Source organism: Mauremys reevesii, linkage group 6, assembly GCF_016161935.1.
Source record: "Mauremys reevesii isolate NIE-2019 linkage group 6, ASM1616193v1, whole genome shotgun sequence".
Taxonomy (NCBI): domain Eukaryota; kingdom Metazoa; phylum Chordata; order Testudines; family Geoemydidae; genus Mauremys; species Mauremys reevesii.
Genome location: NC_052628.1, coordinates 30,081,398 through 30,102,892, shown reverse-complemented (window position 1 = coordinate 30,102,892; position 21,495 = coordinate 30,081,398). Strand labels below are relative to the sequence as shown.

Genomic DNA, 21,495 nt, shown 5'->3' with positions numbered 1-21,495 from the left:
GATTGCAGAGATGTTAATGGGCCACTCTACCTTCATTGGTCCCTTAGAGTATGTACTAATTACTTATGCTAAATAATCTGTTCCACCATGCATTTTGCTGTGGCGCTGGGAGTACCTTTACTAGATATGAAGAAGAGCTCTTTATGGCTCAAAAGCTTGTCTCTCTCATCCACAGAAGTTGGTCCAATAAAAGATATTACCTCACTCACCTTGTCTCTCATTAAAGTATCAGTCAGTAGCAAGACAAATGTTTGCATTATATTCAGGGCTTAAGAAACCTGAATTGACCCACTATTACAGCTATAAACTGACCTATCGAGGACAGCAGTAACACAGATATGCCCAATGTTAAGACACTTGGCAGTTATGACCAACTGACCTCAAAACAGAAACAGCTGAGTAGGAAAGTCCTGACATCATTGTGGGCCAATCAGTATTCACCCTACAGTTTAAAACGTCATTCACTTTCTAGAACTATGTCTAAATAATCACAAGTCCATTGAAATCACCAGATAGTGAAATCAGCTTGAAGTTTACTAATCGTAACAGACTTTCACCATGGCAACCACTGATCCCAGCCAACTGTATTGTAATTCTAGAATCCAGTATAATCAACTAATCTAATAAGAAACGTAGAAATACTGCAGGCAGAACAGTTTGTGTTTTATACCTATAATAACCTTTAATGCATTTCAGCTAGATTCCAAAATTGATACACCTCTACCCCATTATAACACCGCCCGATATAACACGAATTTGGATATAACGCGGTAAAGCAGCGCTCCGGGGGGGCAGGGTTGCGCGCTCCGGCGGATCAAATCAAGTTCGATATAACACGGTTTCACCTATAACGTGGTAAGATTTTTTGGCTCAAGGTAGAGGTGTATTTAGAAATATTAGAATAAAATGTAATGCTAATCCCATTCATTCCCCAAAATGAAATGAAATAAAATTTGGCAACACATTCTAACTGATCTAATGAATACAGAATGAAATACTGTGATTGTACCAATGTAATATATGCCTGGCTCCAAGATGGCACAGGAACTATTAATGATTTATCATTAATGTTTATATGATTCTTTATTAAGCTATCTATTTATTATGGTGGTGGCTTCAGCGCTCAACCAAGACCCCTTCGTGTTAGGCTCTGTACAAATGCATAGGAAGAGGCAGTCCCTGCCCCAGGGAGCTTACAATCTTAATAGAAAGGAAAGACAAGTGTAAGAGAAGGGACACATTATTATCCCTCTTTTAAAGGGATGGGAATTAGAGACACAAATGGATTAAGTGCCTTGTCCAAGGCCACACAAGGAATCTACATCAGAGCCAGTAATTAAATACTGAGACCCAGTCTGGTGTCTTAACCATAAAATCATCCTTTATTTTAAACTTTCTGGCCACTAAACAATCTGAAGAGATGACCTCCAGGGTTTCCATTTGTTGAAGACACAGGTCTCCTATTAGGAGATTGCACTCTGACACACACAGCATGAGTACTGTCTTCCAATAACTGAGCTCAGGCCTAAGATCTCCTTACAGTGTGTTTAACATTTGGATTCTCTCTAGTTAACAAGCTCTCTGCCAGCAATAACCAATAAGCAACACGGTAGAAAGTTTATATGTAACCAGGTAATATAATAGTTATTTATATTGTGCTTGTTTTTATATAAAAAGGTTCTAGTCCAATTTAAGTAAATATGTATGCTGCTTGTGCTTACCTTTTCTATAGCAATGAACACAGTCCATTTAGCATAAGTACAGAGAGCTATATACAGCCAACCAGAAGTATATATAATTACTCCAGATTTGCACTGGTGTAACTCAAAGCTTAATCTGACCCAGAGGCTTTATTCTTTTAGCACTTCCTCTATTTTTCTTTTCAAAGAGTCATTAATGCAACATCAACAATAACAAAAGGAAACAGTGAACCTTTTCCAGTTGCATGATTCTAACATGTACAGTCACATATTAACGCTCCCTAGAGCAGTGGTGCCCAATCTTTGCAGCACTGGTGGCCGCTGCAGCAACTTACCAGGAGTCTGAGAGGCAAAACTAATTAGCATATATATTTACATAATTGTACACAAAGATGTTAATCAGGGATAATGCAAAAACATGTTTTTCATTTGTGGAGCATTACGAATATGCACAGTGCTTTAAAACAAAAACAAACAACAACACAGGAAGAACAAAAGGAAGGAGCATCAATTAGAAGGCTGGTATGGCTTTTCTAAAATCAACTTAGATGTTTGACATTGCTTGAAGTAACCCTACATATTGCAGGTTTGAGAATATTAGCCAATTGCTATGGGGTTTGATCTGCTCCAACTCACAATAGAAAAGATCTGTTCTTCTTCAAACATTCTCTGCAAACATTCTTAGGAACGTAGGCCCAGAACCTCCCAGGTATTTGGGCAGCTAACTTTCATTGATTTTCATGGGAATTAGGCACCTAAATACCTTTGACGATCTGGGCCTTAGCCATTCTCAACCTGAAACTTGGACTCTTTGGAAAGCCGTGAAAATTCAGTGGGAGGTTATACAAGGAGCTCTGGTCCCACTTCCCTCAGTTCCTTCAAAACACCATAGTCTCAGAGTTCAGCACTCCCCCTACTCCTTCTGTTGTCACTTTGCTGGCCACATTACAATTGTTTTCTGATCATAATGTTTCTTAAAACTTTGGGATATAAGTTATTAATTGTAGCTGAATGTATGTAATTGTGTGGTTGCATTTGTCAGTGAGGTTCAGCAAGAGACATGTTTGTTGGTTCCATCAGCCAGGGTCATGATTTACTCTGACACCATTGGAAAATACTGATTAAAATGATGCCCATCAAGATGCCGGTCTCTGACCCACATGCCCACTGCCTGAAGGTTGTAGGAAAGTGGCAGTTACCAGGGAAATACACTATTCACGCTGGATTCACTCTCCTTGCCAAGAAAGATCATATATCTCAGTTCAAAATTTTCCTCATCAAAGATGGTACCCTCAGGTAGACTCAGAGAGTCTGATTTTCCTCTCACTTACCCTGCTTTTACATCAGGGAAACTCCATCAACTTCAATGGAGTTACCTCTGGTCACAGCAGTGACAGAAAAACCATGTCCATCAAATAAAAGAGAGAGAGAGAGATTAACCCATCAAGGAAATCCCCAGATTAAACTACCCTGAAATGGAATTAAGATCAAGAACATATCATTTATACTAAAGGTAAAAACGTTAAAGGGATGTTGTAATTATCTCCAACGCAAGCATTACAAACTCAGGAAATTCAGAGTTAAGGTTAACAACATCATGTGGCTACTCATTTACAGCATACACTGATCTTGATAGTTACAATGTTATTATGTTTTCAGTGCTTAATAAATAATACAATAATACAGTTAATATATGGTAACTGGTGGGTCATCACTAAAGACTCTGAGGCCACGTTTACACTTACCTGCTGGGTCGACGCGGCAAGTTCGACTGCTCGGAGTTCGAACTATCGTGTCTGATCTAGACGCGATAGTTCGAACTCCGGAAGCGCTAGTTCGAACTCCGGTACTCCACCGCGGCAGGAGGAGTTGCCGGAGTCGACCTTGGAGCCGCGGAGTTCGCTTTCGCAGCGTCTGGACGGGTAAGTGAGTCGAACTAGGGTAGTTCGAATTCAGCTACGTTATTCACGTAGCTGAATTCGCGTACCCTAGTTCGACCCCCGACCTTAGTGTAGACCAGGGCTGAGAGAAGGAATCTGTTTTACAGAGAGGATGGGAAGGAGGTGAGACTGTTCAATTGATACAAAAGTAGAGGAATGGGGAATTACATAAAGAAACAAGCCTTGTTGTTTTGTTGTTTTATTTAAGGATTTTTCTCTGATGTGTAAAAACATACAAGATAAGCAGCAAAGAATCCTGTGGCACCTTATAGACTAACTGACGTTTTGCAGCATGAGCTTTCGTGGGTGAATACCCACTTCTTTGGATGCAAGAAGACTTGCATCCGAAGAAGTGGGTATTCACCCATGAAAGCTCATGCTGCAAAACGTCAGTTAGTCTATAAGGTGCCACCGGATTCTTTGCTGCTTTTACAGATCCAGACTAACACGGCTACCCCTCTGATACTTGACACCATACAAGATAAGAAACTAGTTGTGAAGTATTGCTGTATTTTGCACACACAGAAAAGATAAAAAACTGGAAATTAATTGTAAACATCTTCCATGGTTTTTATTTAGGCACTACAGAAATCTTAGCGATATTTCACTCTAGTCAGAAATGTTTATCACTGCCTAAAGTAGGCAAGTACCCAGACTCCAATTGCAAATATTTTAACATTATAAAGGGAAAGGTTTTGGTTTTTTTCAGTCACCCACATATTTGACATCAGAAACAGAATGATGTGTATTAGTGAATGTGTGAACTATCCGATCAGGAGTCTGAGTACCTTCTGTTATATAAAACCTCTCAGGCTTTTAAATATCTCTGGATATAAATATAATTTAGAGATAGTTGATGAATATCTCATCTATATATCTATTGTGTGTTGCTAATTTATTATGTAAAATTAGCTCAGTTCAATTATTTATATAGAATATTTCATGTTTCTTAACAGCGTGAACATCCTGGACTAAATTCAGCCAAGGTACATACCAGTTTTTGCCAGCATAAACTTATGCAAAGCACTTACAGAAGACAATCTACTACAGGAATGGGTTGTGTTCACAGAAAATAACTGCAGCCTACACTCCGCTGGAAGGATGTGGTGGGAGGAAAAGTTATAGTAGTCCTCTGTGACACGAAGCACCTCTCTATTCACACCCTACACACTATTGTAATAATCTTTGGACAAATTATGCCTTGTAAGGTATCATGTGAAAACTAATAAGTCTCTGATCATTCATATCCTTGCATGACGTACGCCCGCAATGGGTATTAAGAGTTATGAATATAAACTGGAATTATAACTAAAATGTGTTCAATCCAGGTATGTCAGAGGGAGTTGTTAAACAGGTCTATGCTAAAGAAAGGAATGTGTGTTTACCTCAATTTACATATAAGCAGTAAACAGACCCATCAAGCTAACAAGGAGTGAAAGCAAGCCACCCAGCAGGAGAGAGAAGCTTGGTTTGGGTTTTACTTTTCAGAAGAATCTATTCCAAAGGTTTATTGGTCTACAGAGAGAGGAGGGCTGAACCTCAAGTGATAAGCCACAGAATCAAACAACTGTATACAATATTACTGTATTATAAAAAGTATAGAGTGATGTGTTTTCTGGAAGCTAATGACACACTGTTGATTAATATCATTATGAAATTTATGTATTAACAATATATACGGAATTACGGATACTCATTGGTATCCGGCTGCATGTCTGTCCAGACAGTAGGAAATGTCACAGCTATATATACCTGTCTCTTATGTAAATTAAGCATGGTGGAATCAAACAATGGAAGCCCCATTTATATAGAAATCATATAGCGGGATGGGAAGCGCACAGAGAGGGAAGAACAAGATGAGCTCAGCTTCCTGGGGAACACAGCAAGCAGAGCACACAAGAGTGCTTCCTACCAACTGAAGCAAGGCCATTGAACTTTGGGACATATAAGCAAAGGCAGAAGCCATCTTTGGCATCCATCACTAGACAGACAAAAGGGAACAGAACTCTTGCAAGCTGAGAAATATGGGTCCTTCAACCAAGGGGAGGTTGATGTCTCTGGAACTAAATATACGTGAGAAACCTACTTACATAAAGATTGTTTACCTAAGACAACAAAGAAAGCCAGTACCTTGTACTTCTGTGGAAGGTCCTGTCTGAGGAAAAGTCAGTCATAGCTGGGGGGAAGAATGACTGGTGAGAGAAATCATCTTGAGAAAAGCCTGTGTTTTGCTAGATTACATTTTACACGTTTAGAGCATATTTTGTTTTACTTGTAACTCTACCTTCATTCCTTATACTTGAACTCACTTAATTCTATGTATATTTTGTTAATAAATTTGTTTCATTTTTACTATAAACCAACTCAGTGCTGTGTTTACATAGAAGGGTATATTTACTCTCAGTTAAATTAATAAGCTGTGGTTTGTTTTGTGTCTTTACAAGAACAAACAAACCGTATTATTTCTCTGAACTGTCCATAAGAGGAAATTCTGGATGGGGAGTGTGTTTGGGTCACCCTGCAAGTAGTAACCAAGGCTGCCTGAAGCCAGAGTGGGGCTGTAGGGCTGTAGACAGGCTGCTGGGTGAGAGCTGCTGAACCAGGGCTGGCTAGCACACAGACACTCAGGGTGTAGCCTCCATGTTGAAAGACTGGTTGAACAGGGCCTAGGTTGGAAGCTACAAGAGCAAAGCATTGTGAGGCACCCAAGGTTACAGGGCAGGTTGTGACACAACCCCCTCACTGGTCTGGTCTGCACTCCAGACTGACATTCACACAGACCAACATGTTTGTAGTGCTGGATGGGCAAGTGGCATGGCCAGCTCAGCCAGGAAATACACTGAGTCAGTACAGCCCCCCTCAGCAGTCTCTGCTGATGAAATCCCAGTCATAGCCTAAAGCTGCTCCTAGATAGCAAACCCTAAGGGAAGTGGAAGTTGGAGGGAGATAACAATTCCTTTGGAAGAAAACCCTCCCTGGGGCCAGAATGACTCAGTGCAATTTACATCTCCCTGTGACAGCTGCAGTGAATCTAGCCCCAAACTGTGACCTAAAGTGCCAACATAAATAAATGTGCTAATTTCACTTTGTCATGTAATTCCTAGTTCCTTTTACATTTACATTTTGTAGAATGCTGAAATATTAACTATGACACAAGAGTTACTGTATTAAATGTTATTAAGATATGGAAAGCACCTGTAGTTACCTGTGGCTTTTATTTAAATTTCTTTAGTATATATATCAAATTATGGGCCAGATCCTCATCTATTGTAAATTGTATGTAGTCATTGACTTCCATAAAATATGTTGATTTATGCCAGCTAAGGATATGTCTAAATGTATAATTATATAGAAGTATATAGACAATTAGTTTTTCTGAAATAAGCTACAACCACCGTGTGAACTGCTCCTGATTTTAGTAACTAATGACAACAATTTGCTCAGAATTGATGGTAAAAGATTCTAGAAAGTGAATATTTTAAACTCTGTGGTGAACACCTGGTACCATACTGTGGAAACTGCCATACCAGACAAGCCCAATAATATTTCTGACAGTGGCCTTACTTGATGCTTCAGCTGAAGATCTGAACAACCCACAGTGCCATTGGCCAATTATGCAATACTAATTCTGGGGGGCTCGGACAAAACTCCTAACTGACCCCCCGCTGATGATCAGCTTATGCCCTATGGCAGAAGGATCAATAGCTTTTGTAATTTTTATCCTGACTAATGTAACTGTAACTCCTATGTTCTTCTCATACAGCAAGTGCCTAAGCCTTATTAGCTCAGTATTATGCTGATGCTTTCCACTCATCCATTTCTGCCTTGAAGCCAGATGGTGCTAGCTGCCAAAAGTATTTATGCTCAATATATGTGTGTTTGTTGTCCTTGACAAAGACCAGGTTTTGGCTGAATTGTTGGATCAATGTATGTTTTCTCATGCCTGAATAAACAGTAACTCTTTACACAGTGGTATTTTTTACAATATCTATATATTGAAGTTTAATACATGGACACAATACGGTGTCCAATTATCCAAAACAAGAAGGATAATATAAAGCAAACAAGAGACTAACGGATAGTTTAATATAAGATTTAGACTTAGGTACACCAAAACCTACTGAGGTTTGTTTTGTTTAGGTTTTATTTGTTTGTTTTTTATATGTTTGGGTTTTTTGTGGTTAACAGGGAAATACAAAGGCCTATGCAAGTGGAACATCTGCATTTCTTTTAATTCACTATCCACAATATAGCACAATGTGTAGAGTAGATCAATTTGTCAATGAGAACAATGAAGACAGAAAACATATATAAGCAAAGAACAATGGAATGGCAAAATTATGGGGTAATAAGGTTCTATTTGGTCAATAATAATTTAAAAAAATCATTAAGATAAAGAGCCAAATTGTGGTCTCATTTAAACCTATACAACCTTATTGAGGTTAATAAAGTTGCACAGGTGTAAATGAGAGCAGAGTCTGGCCCACAGACCCCATCACTATTTAACTCTGGAAAGTGCACATTTAGAAAGCCAGGGTAATATACCCAATAGTATACTACTCTTGTGTCATTCAGACATTTGCAAAACTATGAGATGTGTGGAAGTAGGTCTGCAAAAGGGTAGAATAAGTCCCTTTGGCTAGTTGATTCTTTTGACTCCCTAATTTGCACACCACATACTGAGCTCATTTGAAACTCTTATTGGCAGCAGTAACCTCTGAAGTAATTTCCTTCTTCAGAATATTCCTCCTATTGTCCTACAAACTTGCCCAATTTCTCTTTTCTCCCCATTCAACTCACATATTGGACCTATAAAAGATCCTCTTTGGACATGTAAACCTAATTGCAAAATTCCACCATCCTGAAAGACAAATGAGCCTCCTAAGTATAAAAGTATAACACCATGGTTTAAATATAGAACCTCATTAAATCTCTATAAAATCTTATTGGTTTAAATAACACGTAAAATCTGGAGGACTTGTCCGGGAGAGAATGACCATTCCCTTGTAGTCTGCAGACTCCACAGGTAATCAATTATCTCAATATTTGTGTGTCATGGGCTTGTTACACCTCAGAGAGCTAAAATAACATGAGATGTGTAGAATCATGAAAATCTGTGGATATCCGCTTTATATCTGCCAATCACTGCAGATGCGGATATCCGTGGACCATGTTTGCAGATTGCGGATGGACACAGATCCAAATTTTAAATCCACACAGGGCTAGAGATGTGATCTTTTATGGTATTTCCACACCCTGGAACTAACACACTCTGAGATAACCAGAGCTCACATTATTGCCAATCAAGTCAATATAAACCCTTTTATGCATGTTCACAGATTGTTCTATGTTAAAAAATGGTCATTTTTAGTCTCAATTAATGATTTCACCTATAAAATGCTTGATGTTGTTTTGGTTAACATTGAATGCTGATTTAATATGAATGACAGATGAAGGATTTTTCATATGGCCTAACAAATTATGTTCTTAAGAATGGCTTCAGTGACAAAGTGGTACCCAGATACTAAGGCTGAAAAAGATACAACAAGAAACGTGCGGCTTTGACAATTGGCATTCTACCTTTACTCTCTGCATTGGCAGATACTTGATAAGAATGCATGAAAGAAAGCTTTCATTCTTAAATGGCAGGTCTCCCACGATTTAAGAAAGTACTCCAAAATGAGCATGTCTTCAGTAATAAAATAGAACGCTGTACTTCATAGCTCCCCTAGTGTGAAAAATCAACTGCATGTGATTCACTGAAACAGTCAGGTCCAAATGAAACTCTCATTTATCCTGCTATAAACCCAGGTTAGATCTACTCACATCAATGGCATTACTTCAGATTTATGTTAGTGTAACTGAGATCAGGAGTTTGCCCTCAGTAAGTGCTTTTATGACATAAAAATCATTCTAGGCTTTTAAATACACCGTCCGTAAACTCCAGCTCCTAATCTGACACAAAAGCATTCCCAATTAATTTCATATCTTCACTGAGCATGGATGGTTGAGAGGCCTGATCCAAGATGAATTTATCAACATTGAAGATGGTGGGAAAAGAAAGAGGGAGCATGAACAAGAGCAAAAGAAAGAAAGAAAACATTCTATCATTTGCAGAAAAGTCCATGACCTGGAATGCCATCTCTACCCTTCAGGCTATCTTTCTTACTTGAAAGCAAATGTTGTCTGCCATAAATGCCATAATAGGTGGGAAAAAACAGTTAGTGCAAAATTGTAATTTTCTAGAACTATCCATAAATAAATTAGAAATTCCTATCTGTGAACAGAAAATGAAATCGCCATTTGTAACAACATTTAAGAAAACAAGACTTCAAAATTGCATCCTAGACCATATTTGATCAAATGCTTTTGAATGCTTAGACTGTTATCCTGATGGAGTGGAACTTATTTCTTTAATTATCTACCACTTGAGGGTCTTCTTTCTGCAATGTGACATTTCATTACATATAAGGCATGCCTGTGGTTTACGTTTGATCAATGCTTCTACTATTCAGGGAGAAAGCCGGAAGGCTTGCTTCTTCTTTTCTTTTTCAGTTCTTTAATCAAGGAAGTTACGAGAAAGTACAATGGAAGTCTGCCTCAAAAATTGTCTAAGAGGCTTAGAATTTGGCCCTGAATAGTGATGGCCCAATTGCTACTTTAAGCCACAACCCACCACAGGGGATCATGGTGGAACTGTCTCCAGGGGTCTTGTGGGAGGGTGGCACTCCACAAACCTTTAGCAATTTGCCATGCCCTTTCTTACTGCTAGCTGGCGTGGATGAGGGCAAGGCCATGGATCTCTCCCACTGGAACATATAGCACTGAAAGCAGGTCTATTGTTATGTAATCCATGTGCTATGGGAGTATAGTGCCTAATGCAAAGCCCAATAAAGTTAATGTCTTTCCATTGAGAATCCAACTCATAAAGATGACTGTGCCCAGTTCCTAAACAAGGGTGCAATGGGCGGAGGAGGGATACTCTTCTTCCCCACCTTTGTTCTCATGCATAAAGGCTGGGCACAATCTGGCTCTTAGTTGTTTGACCGCACTGGGGGCTCTACAGATAGGACCCTACCAAATTTACGGCCATGAAAAATGCATCACGGACCGTGAAATCTGGTCTCCCCCCATGAAATCTGGTCTTTTGTGCGCTTTAACCATATACTATACAGATTTCACGGCACAGACAAGACTTTCTCAAATTGGGGGTTCTGAGCCAAAAGGGAGTTGCAGGGAGGTCACAAGGTTATTTTAGGGGGTTGCGGTCTTGCCACTTTTGCTTTTGTGCTGACTTCGGAGCTGGGAGGCAGGAGAGCAATGGCTGTTGGCCAAGCTCCCAGCTCTGAAGTCAGCGTCCCACCAGCAGCAGTGCAGAAATAAGGGTAGCAATACTATACCATCCCACCTTTACTTCTGTGCTGCTGCCTTCAGAGATGGACAGCTGGATTGTGGTGGCTGCTGACCGAGGGGGTGGGTGGGTGTGTGTGTGTGTGTGTGTGTGTGTGTGTGTGTGTATGTATATGCTTACTGACAGGTATCTAGAAGTCTTTATTTGTGAACACTGAAAAACTACTGCACATTAGTATGGTCTAAAGGGAAATATCATCTATGTTATTGCTCACTTTACAGACAAAAGTGATCTAAATAAATTTTGTCACGGTGAACTTGGCTTTTAAATTTGTTTGTCTTATCATATTAACTCTTTAACAATGATGGCCCAGAGGTCTATTTTTAGGCACCTGATGTGTTAAAATATGATGAAAGCACAGAAAGAAGTTGCTGAGAATATTTTTGAACATATATTTAATCACTTTTCCAGGCAGCATGCTCAGATAGAATGTTCTAATCTTGGTGCCTAAATGCATGCACCCAAGTCCATATTTAGGCACCTAAATAAATGGTCTGATTTTCAAAGGTGCTGAACAACCACACACTAACACTGGCTTTAGTGGCTCTGAAAATCAGATCACTTATTTAGAAATACAAGTTTATGTGCCTAAATTTAGGCACCTGGATCTGAATATTTTGGCCTGAGCACCCTGCTAGAGGAACACAGCACTTTGCAGTATCAAAAGATCCACTGACCTCCATAGGACCAGGATGGGGACCATAATCCTTCTAAAACAGATTATTTTTTACAGTAAGTAGTAGTGATGATGATCCAATTTATTTCCAACATTAATGAGTTTCTAACAGCAAGGAAAGAAAGGCATCAAAAAGAAATAAGAACCTTCTAGAAAGACAAACTGAGTATCAGAAAGGAAATGTGAGCAACATTAACTGAGTAAAGCTGAATTCTTATTTGCCCTGATCCCTTAGGATGAATCACTTACATAAACAGTAATTTAGCTACTGAAACTCTAAAAGCACCTACCAATGAGGTATTATGGAGAAGTGTTTAACTAACAGCTGGATGCATTGAAAGAATGCTCTGGATATACAATCATTAATAGTAATTAGTAATAAATACAGATGAATAGTGCTGTCAGGTATTATTAGCAGGAGGACAAACACTCTCTGCTTTAAAGAGAGATTTTAAAGCTGAAATAAACTCTAGTTCAGGGATCGGCAACCTTTGCATGTGGCCCACCAGGGTAAGCCCCCTGGCAGGCCGGGCCAGTTTGTTTATCTGCCGCCTCCACAGATTCAGCCAATCGCGGCTCCCACTGGCCGCGGTTCGCCACTCCAGGCCAAAGGGGGCTGCGGGAAGTGGTGGCCAGCACATCCCTTAAAACAAAGTGGGGATATACAACTTACTGGATATTTTGGAATAAAAAGTGGGCACGAGCACAAAGCTGTGCATCTGTGGCATGTATTGGTTTTGTGGAAAGAAGTATATACTTGAAGTATTGCCCGTAGAACCCACAGGACGATGGGAAGAATAACCAGCCGGAAGAATGTTCTTACCAACAATAGTTTCACTCCCTGGCCTCAGGACATTCTTTTATGGATTCATAAACAGAGGACTCCCAACAAAAACAAGCCACTCAGAAGAGTGGATTCCAATTTTTCAGCTTCTAAGCTAGCTGGGAGGGGAAATGACACCACTCCATCTAAGCCAGGGGTCTCAAACATGCGACCTGCGGGCCGCATGCGACCTGCAGAGTTATTTCCTGAGGCCCGCCAGAGGTGCCGACTCCACAAGCAGCCAAGCTCTCCTCCCCACTGCAATCCCTCCTCCTCCCACCCCCCGAGCGCGCCGCGTACCCGCTCCTCCACCTACCTCCCAGCGCTTCCAGGCGCCAAACAGCTGTTTGGCGACGTTTAGGACTTTCCTGGGCAGAGGAGTGGGGACGCAGCATGCTCAGGGGAGGAGGCTGGGGCTGGGATTTGGGGAAGGGGTTGGAATAGAGGCAGGGAGGGGGCAGAGTTGGGGCTGGGACTTTGTGGAAGGGGTTGGAATGGGGGAGGGAAGAGGCGGGGCAGGGGTGGGGGCTCATAGACTAGACGAGCAGTCTCAGGTATGAAGTTCAGCATGTATGATTATTTGCTGTGAGTAGTTGGGAAGACTGTTTGTTAAAAGTGGCAATGTATTTTGTATGAATAGTTACTTTAAAAAGTTCCTGCCATTATAGCTATGTTGATAGACTGTTAGTGTAGATCATCATCAGTGTTACTGACCACATAAGGAATGGTTACAGGTGTTTATATTTTATTAAAACCCCTCTTCGTATTACAGTTTTAAAAAAGTTAATACATTGACTTTTAATGGCATACCATATTACTCTTCATTTTTTTTCCATTTTTTACTATACTTTTGTATCATTGTATGAAAAGATTTCGGTGATGCGGCCCTTGGGCCAATGTACTAGTCCTCATGTGGCCCTCGTGGTGATTTGAGTTTGAGATCCCTGATCTAGGCAGTCACCGCCGCTGCCATTTCCCCTTTACTTTTATATCCCCACCCTCAACCACACATGTGACAAGTAGGGGTTTGAGTTGTAACCCCTCATGAGCAGAGGTGTGAGGAGCACCTTTCTACCTTGTCACAAGACCTTCAGCGGTATTGTACAATACTGTTTTATAGCTCTCCTCACTGATAACACTGCTTAAAAAAAAGAGTTGGAATGCCATGGTAGCACTGGTGACCAAAATCTCTGTTGCAATGCATTGGCTAAAATCATGCCAAAGTAAATTCTAGAGCTGGTCAGAGAAACTTGAATGGAACCATATTCTATCAAAATTGAATCACCATGAAATCAGGTAGATTTTTCCAGAATTTCATTTAAGAAGAAAATCAGGAAGCAAGTTCCAACAATATAGAAATGTCTCATTTTGACATTTTCAGAATGAAACATTTCAATTTTACATTTTTTGTTTTGGATTTTTTTTATTTTGTGTATTATATATTATAATACAATCAAAATAAAAACAAAACTTTTTGATCAACCAAAAACAAACAAAACAAAATTTCCCTTCGTGAAGAATTTAGAAATGCTTTGTTTTCACTACGATTCGGAATGAAGCCAAAATTCAAAATCCTAAAATCCTTCATGAAACAGAATTTTCATCCTCTGTACCGCTCTAATAAATTAATTTAAAGAAGCCATTTAGATAGACCTAAAAATCCCATTAAAGCAAAAAAAAAAAATTATCCACTTGTCCTCAGGTTGCTCAAGTGAGAAGTCTTGTGGCTAACACCCTGCACTGACACTTCAGCCATCTAGGGTCCATACCTGACTTCCTGTGTGACTTTGGGGAAGTCACTTACCCTTTATATGCCACAATGGGGATGAAGATATTTCTATGATGAAGATATTTCTATGCTTCACTGAGGTGGGAATTAATTCAATCGTTTAAGTGAGGTGCTTGATATCACAGTAACAAGCACCATGGAAAAACCTATAATTATATAAAAATCAGAGACAAAACTTAAAAAAGAAAAAAAAAGACAATAAACGTTTACATTTTACCATAACTTTAAGGAAGAATACAGAGGCAAATTCTCCTCTCAGAGCTGAGATCTTCTTTTAAACCAATTCCATACAGAAATTCAGCTTTCCCTGCATGCATGGAACTGCCATTGTTATCATCATTCTGCTCATGTAGGAAGGACAGAACATCAGAGTTAAGAGCTGGCAGGCAGACTGGAAAAGAGAATTTTGCCAACAAAATTAATCTGTGTGTTTAGTTCTCATAGGCCTTGTCCTGTTTCTTTAAAAAATGCCTCCGTAAAAGATCTGTTCTTCTCATGCACAGTCTTCATTGTCACAGTCCCTCAGTGCCAATGGGAGTTATGCACATATGTGAGTGAAAAGCACTTGACTTGAGCAGCAGGTTTATCAGGAGAAAAAGAAGTATATTCTCTCAGGACAACCAGGCATTCTTTTCATGCAAACTAAGTCAAATTATATCTATAACCTGAAAACAACATCGGGGCATTCATTATGTGGCTTAATTACAAAGGTGACAGATCAGCACTTCTGTTCAGTCTGCTGAGTTTTGGAAGAACCAGTGTGCCACAAAAAGAGTTAGTTAGTAGGACAGCAGAAATAAGAAGGCATTCTAAAAACCAAGATTCTCACTGTGTTATCATTTTAACATCCTCGTTAGTTCTTGCAGTACAAAGCATAAAGAATCCAGATGTTTCTGATATTCTGCCAGCAGCAGTTAAATAAGGGTATATCCTGCACAGTCACAGCACCTGAAGGAGCATGTCACTTTGTGAGAAATATCTCCCAATTTGCCTATCACTTTCTAAAAATGAAATTAAAAATGATTAAATTGTCATACAATGTGCTTCATATTTAGTGACCACATTATACAACAAAGATGGGTTTCACTAATAAATTCCTAATTACAGGATTTCAAAACCAGCAAGCACCCCAGGACTGTCAAAAACACTAATTTAGAAATGTGATGTGAACACAGTTCATTTTAGAAAAATGAAGTGTTGCCCAAGAAGAGGGCAAAATGATTGCTCATGCTTCACAGGGAAAGGATTATTTATGATAATCCATGCAACAGAAATATGTTTGTTCTTAAAGAAATGTCTTCCTCCTCCTGTAACTTTTCAAGAAAATTCATTCAAATGCTGGCTGGTTCACTGTAGTCATATTTATGCCCAGCCTAAAACTAGTCTCATATTGTGTAAATCAGTGGCTCTCAACCTTTCCAGACTACTGTACCCCTTTCAGGAGTCTGATTTGTCTTGTGTACCCCCAAGTTTCACCTCACTTAACAACTACTTGCTTACAAAATCAGACATAAAAATACAAAAGTGTCACGCACACTATTATTGACAAATTGCTTACTTTCTCATTTACCGTATAATTATAAAATAAATCAATTTGAATATAAATATTGTGCTTACATTTAGGTGTATATTATATAGAGCAGCATAAATAACTCAATTGAAATCAGTGTAAAAGCAGTATAAGTGGTATCAGGACCAGGACCTGAGATGGGTAGTGTGCAACCTGGATCTTTCCAGCTGCACGCTGAGAACTACAGTAGTAACATGTGATGGGGCAGTGCAAGTCCAAGGAGAAAGGGTACAATGCAGTTAAATTGGGAGAATCTCTCCCTACGTTGAAAATACTCACAAATATGAACCTTAGAACAGTTTAAAAAAACAAACAAACAAAAACAAGGGCCAGAACTTCAGCTAGGAATGAAGCAATGTACATTGACTTTTGTGAAATTACACTGATTTATAGCAGCTGAGAATCTGGCTCTGAGTGCACAAGTTAAAACCACTAGTGAGTAGACTTAATATGCCTAATGGACACAAACAATATGCAGAAGAAATCCCTAGGTCTGTTTAACCTGCTGACTTTATACGCTAGCCTTTCCATAAGGGTGAGCAGTCTTAGAAAAAGGTCATGAATCAGTTAAACAAAAAATACTCTATGTAGCATCAGACATAAAACATATTTTCTTGTTTCATGTATTTTGCTCTTGCACAGTAAGTAAAAGCAAAACTATACTATGCACTAGCTTTGAGTTTCCAGGGCTCCCTGAGAACATAGCTAAGGGAAGTAAAGCACTAAAGGACAGAATTGAAAAATGTGGCTACAGATAGCATCTTGTAATCTTCCTTACCAACTGATCCATCACTTAGCCATTAAAATGTATTTCTCAGTAAAAAGGACCCAAGAACATCCCTTGTCCCATTTCTTGAGAGCATGCAGTGGTGCCAGCACGGAAGATATAAAATCAGACAACTGCAAGTGTCTGAGGAGATAATATCAGGAGTATCACCTGATACTTATTCTACTACGTACCATGAGTGAATAAAGGTTTTGTCATTTAGGGGCAATTCCTGCCAACAGTACCCAAACCACAGAAGAATTGCCTGTGGGTGGCAGGGAATCTATAGCTGCTGTAATGTGAACAGGGCTGGGGTTGGTGGCCAAGCTCAGGGAGGCGAAGGCCCAATAAACCCAGTTTTAACTTGGAGGGGATACACTCCCAAGTAGGGAACACATAGAAGGCCACTATTACAACCCTCTATAGAGTCTGCATTAGAGGCTGCACAGCTGATTTGAGCCCTGGCTTTGGGTTACATGTGGAAGTATTACATCCTCTGCAGACATGCATAATTCCCCTGCATGAAGCTTGTTTACTCAACTTTGGCATGGGAAATCAGAATTTGGCCCTTAATGCTTTGCACTTTATACAAAAAGAAAGCAAACAGAAAACTCAGCTGCCAATGCACCTCTGTGTACTATGGATATTCTTAAAGACTGGAAAAAAAACAGGAAAGATGAGAAGTCAGTATGAATCCCTTATTTTAAGATTATTTTTAAGTGTCCTTTACATATCAGAAGGAATGTAAAATTTGAACATGCATTATGGAAACCTATTTGTATCATCCTCTCAAGGTATAATGTGAGATTTTAAATTCAATTTGAATTTTCCAGATACTGAAACTGGTTCTCGGTGGCCAGTCCAGTCAGACTCCACGTGTGATAGATCTGCCTACATGTTGTAAACTCCAGATTTGGGTAGTCATGATTTGAGCAGTCAGATCTGGGCACCTCTGATTAGTAAAAGTGAAAGCATTTGCCACCGCCTTCAGTAGGCGCATGTGGAGGCCATTAATGTGACAAAAGTAGTTTTTGAACAAACTACAAACCCATTTATCAGTTATGGTCCTGATCCTACAAGCTGACCTGTGCAGGTGGACCCCTGAAACTGCACAGAACCCCACTGGTGTCAACAGCATCCTGTTCAGGTGTAGGTATCCACCTGCACAGAGCATCTTTCAGGATAGAGGCCTACAACTCCTAATGATCCACCCCCTTTTAAACTAAGGTGGCCTGAAAAAAGTAAGCACCAAAGATACTGAACCCTTGAAGCTACCTAAATCAAGAGACTTCTCTTTAAACCTGATAAACTATATTTAGTCTTGGATTAGCCTAGATAAGGATTAGAGTTTTATCAGTAAATGTCAATTTCACCATACACACACAAACCCATGAAAAATATTTACATAGTTAATAACTGAAACATATATATAGGCAAAGTAAGTAAAATTCTGCTTGAGAATTTATTAGAGTTTAATTTAAGAATATTTACTTTTTATATTTTGACACGTGATATTGCAATTTGAATCTCAATATCTACTGTCATTAAATAATTACTGTCTTACACTCCCCCATAATTTCCTACAACTGTGAAAATTTAAAATCAATAAAAGTGGGAAAATGCTTAAAAATAAATATTGATTATACCGTATCAAAATTATAAAAAATAAAAAATAAATTCTACTAAACCTAGCTATACTTTATTATTTTGTTTAATATAAACACAAATACGATATCAATTCACAAACTAAACAAACACCTGGAAAAAAATCCATTCACCAACAGGACTTTTTTTTAAAAAACTGAGTTCCTTTGAAAACAGACAGTTATGCAGAATCTAGACTAATGATATAGCAAACATAATAAAATGCAACTGAAGAAATTATATAAATTGCAACCCCCTATACAAATAATAAAAATGAGTATCTATTTATACACCCCAATTTGTGAATAAACTAAAATGTGCTTATTAGCACATAGATTCATATTTGGTTGTTTAAATGACTTATCTGCATCATAAACTTTATTGACATTTTCATTTAATTCCTCTATACTGTTCATTTGTTCTATTGCAAACTGATTTGCATCTATTAGGACCAAATTCTGGTCTCCATGTGTTACTCTGGTGTAACAGAGTAAAATTTGGCCTCTTCTTTTTTATTAGTTCTTATAGTCAGATTTTGTAAACATCTTGCATTCAATGTTTTTTTGTTTTTCTATACCATTTGCACCAGGCAATAATTTTACTTATCTGTGTACACTGAATATCAAGACAAATAAATTACACAGAGGAAAACTCTGATGAATAAGTCTCTGATGAATGGGATCACCTCATAGATCACCTGCTCAGACCCAACACTCTCTCTCTCTAGTTATTTATATCCCACTGGATGTTAATCATTTGCTTTCATTGCAAAAGAAAAAGAAATTACTATCCCAAAAAATAAAGAATAAAGGAGACTCTAGTCAGTGAATGGGAAATGAAGTTACTCATTACAGAGAAGTACCTTTTGGAGCCTCCAATATAGGTGAAGGTGAAGGTGGAGTCTGAGTACCTGAAATCTAAAATACAAAGAGTTGCATTATTATAAATGATCATTTCTAGTTCTTGGGTTTTGTCTAAAATAGCTGATGTCTCACTCGCCCTCACTCTGCTACTGGTAGGGGGGTTAACATGCATCAGAGCACCCTGCAGCAGGAAAACCCCCTCCCCTTTGCAACAAGTGCCCTGGTGCTATGGCAACGGCAGGAATTTCCATTGTCAGTGAAGGCAACAGGCAGCAACAAGCCAGGAAGCTCAGGCAAATCAAATACTGTAAATAGTGCTCACCATAAAGCAACAAGCAAACACCAAGGCTTTGCACGAAAAGGAATCATTTATGACCTGCTCTGGATAAATTCCAGCTCTGGATAAATGCATTTAAGGAACTAGATGATCAAAATAAAATCTAAATTTTCCCTAAGGCAAGAGCTAAGCAACCCCAAATGGCAACGACCTAACCTGATCAGCTACAAACCAGACTGTATTCCTCCACCACCGCCAACTGCGCAAAACAACTCGGCTCCAAACCGAAAGTCTTGCTGATCGCATTAAAAACGACCGTGGGGCTGAGGGGCTCCCTCTGATCTGAGGACTGTCGTGGTGGCAGATGCTAAGAACAGATACATTGCTCTCTCTGTGTGTACTGCATTCCTCCCTGTGCACAGATACATTCCACTTCTGTATCTGGTTTCTCATACAGTACCTGTTCTGCCTTCTCCTGCCAGTGTGTGTTGGGGGAGGGAGGGGAGGAAGGAGACTTATTTCACACGCATACACACGAAGACTTAAGGGCATCGATTGCTACTGTAACTGTTGCAAAATGACAGCAGAAATGGGACAAGTGAACCCCAACCAAACATGTCGCGCTCGGGAAACGTTTGAAGCAGGCAGAGAGGGAGGGGAAGAGAGTGGCAGCTGGTAACCTGGAGTCCAGGCGGAAAACTCACCTGCAAACAGGCAGTCCTTCTCCGCCTTGCACTTTTGGATCACAACGTCAATATCCTTCTGAATCCTCTCTTGTCTTGAACACATCCCCATGAAATAAATCCCAAGGGGGGGGGAAAGCAACCTTTATCCCCACCCCACCCCCCTCTCTTCCAGTTTCAATATTCAGTTATAAGATGGAACCTCTGGCTTGATTGCAGAAGTATTTCCACCCCCCAAGTGATCCACTCGGGTGAAGGAGGAGGAGGAGGAAGCCGATGTTGCATGCCCAGATGTGACCGCCCAGATGTTGCTGCTGCTGCTGTTTGGTTGCAATTTCCTCCTTTCCTGACAATAGATCCAGCTGATGAGGATGCTGGTGGTGACGGGGGTGACACAGAACCCCCCCTACACACACACACAGCCCCTGCAAACACCGCTCACATTCCTGCCCCTCCACCTCTGACCGTGCTGGCTTGTCTGAGCCGGAGAGAAGCGAGCGACAACAATAACAATCCCCAGCGGCGGCAGGAGCAGCTCGGCGAGCGGCAGAGCCTGGAAGCGCGCACACAGTCACTCCCAGAGAGGCCGAGACGGCTGCTGCAGCTACGCCAAGCCGCAGACCCTCCTCTCGCCGCTGCTGCTGCTGCTGCTCCCAGCCCCAGCCAGACACTCCGCCTGCCACACGTCCTTTGCTCCGCTGCTGCCGGCTCCTGTGAGCCGGGGGTGTCAAGCCAGCCGGCGCCGCCCAGGGCAAAGGCACCCAGCGGAGGCGGAGCGCAGGCAGCTGCCCGGAGCGGCCCAAGGCTGGCAGTCAAACAGCGCGTGCAATAGAGGCAGCCGCCGCCGCCAGCGAGACTCTCCCTCTGGCGCAGAGGTTACTGGCGCCCCGCAGCGCTCGCTGCCAGTGTCCCGCGAGCCAGGCAGGGTCGGTGGTGCACGGGTCTAACGGCCGACAGCACCTCGGGGCACGAGGCGGGAACCGCCCCCTGGAGCTACGCGGCCGGCACGAAGCCCCAGAGCGCGGGGGCGGGCGAGAGACAATCTGTATAAAGCAATTGCTCAGGTGGGAAGTAAAACGAGCAGGATCCGGAAGGGGGCAGCTGAGCTTCAACGCCCCAGACGGGGGCAGTTCGGCCAGCAGGGCCCCGTACAGTCATGGCGGCTGGGGGTGCACCCCGCCCCTGGAGCACAGATACTCCTCTGCCCCAGCAGGAGCTTTGGGAGGGAGCTGGCCAAGCGGGAGGGGACTGAAGTCCAGCCAGGGCCCTACCTTCTCCCAAGACCGGCAGCGGGGACCTTCTTGCAGATCTGCCAAGCTGGGGCAAGAGACCCCTTGTGGCCTCCCCCACTCC

The 21,495-nt window shown here is 40.8% G+C and overlaps 1 protein-coding gene across 2 annotated transcripts in view; it reads right to left on the bottom strand.

Moving 5' to 3' along the window:
- The window catches only part of PARP8 (poly(ADP-ribose) polymerase family member 8), a 161,352-nt gene extending 140,107 nt beyond the window's left edge, over window positions 1-21,245 (bottom strand). Inside the window, exons 1-2 of one of the 2 annotated variants that reach the window (XM_039544888.1) lie at window positions 20,164-21,245; window positions 19,182-19,236 (exon numbers count right to left, since the gene is read on the bottom strand). In XM_039544888.1, coding sequence (XP_039400822.1) covers window positions 19,182-19,236; window positions 20,164-20,254 — 146 coding nt within the window. In that variant the 5' untranslated portion in view covers window positions 20,255-21,245. Of the gene's footprint in view, window positions 1-379; window positions 535-19,181; window positions 19,237-20,163 lie in introns of those variants that run through there. The other variant, XM_039544889.1, reaches the window with a different exon arrangement.
- Window positions 21,246-21,495: the final 250 nt, after the last annotated feature.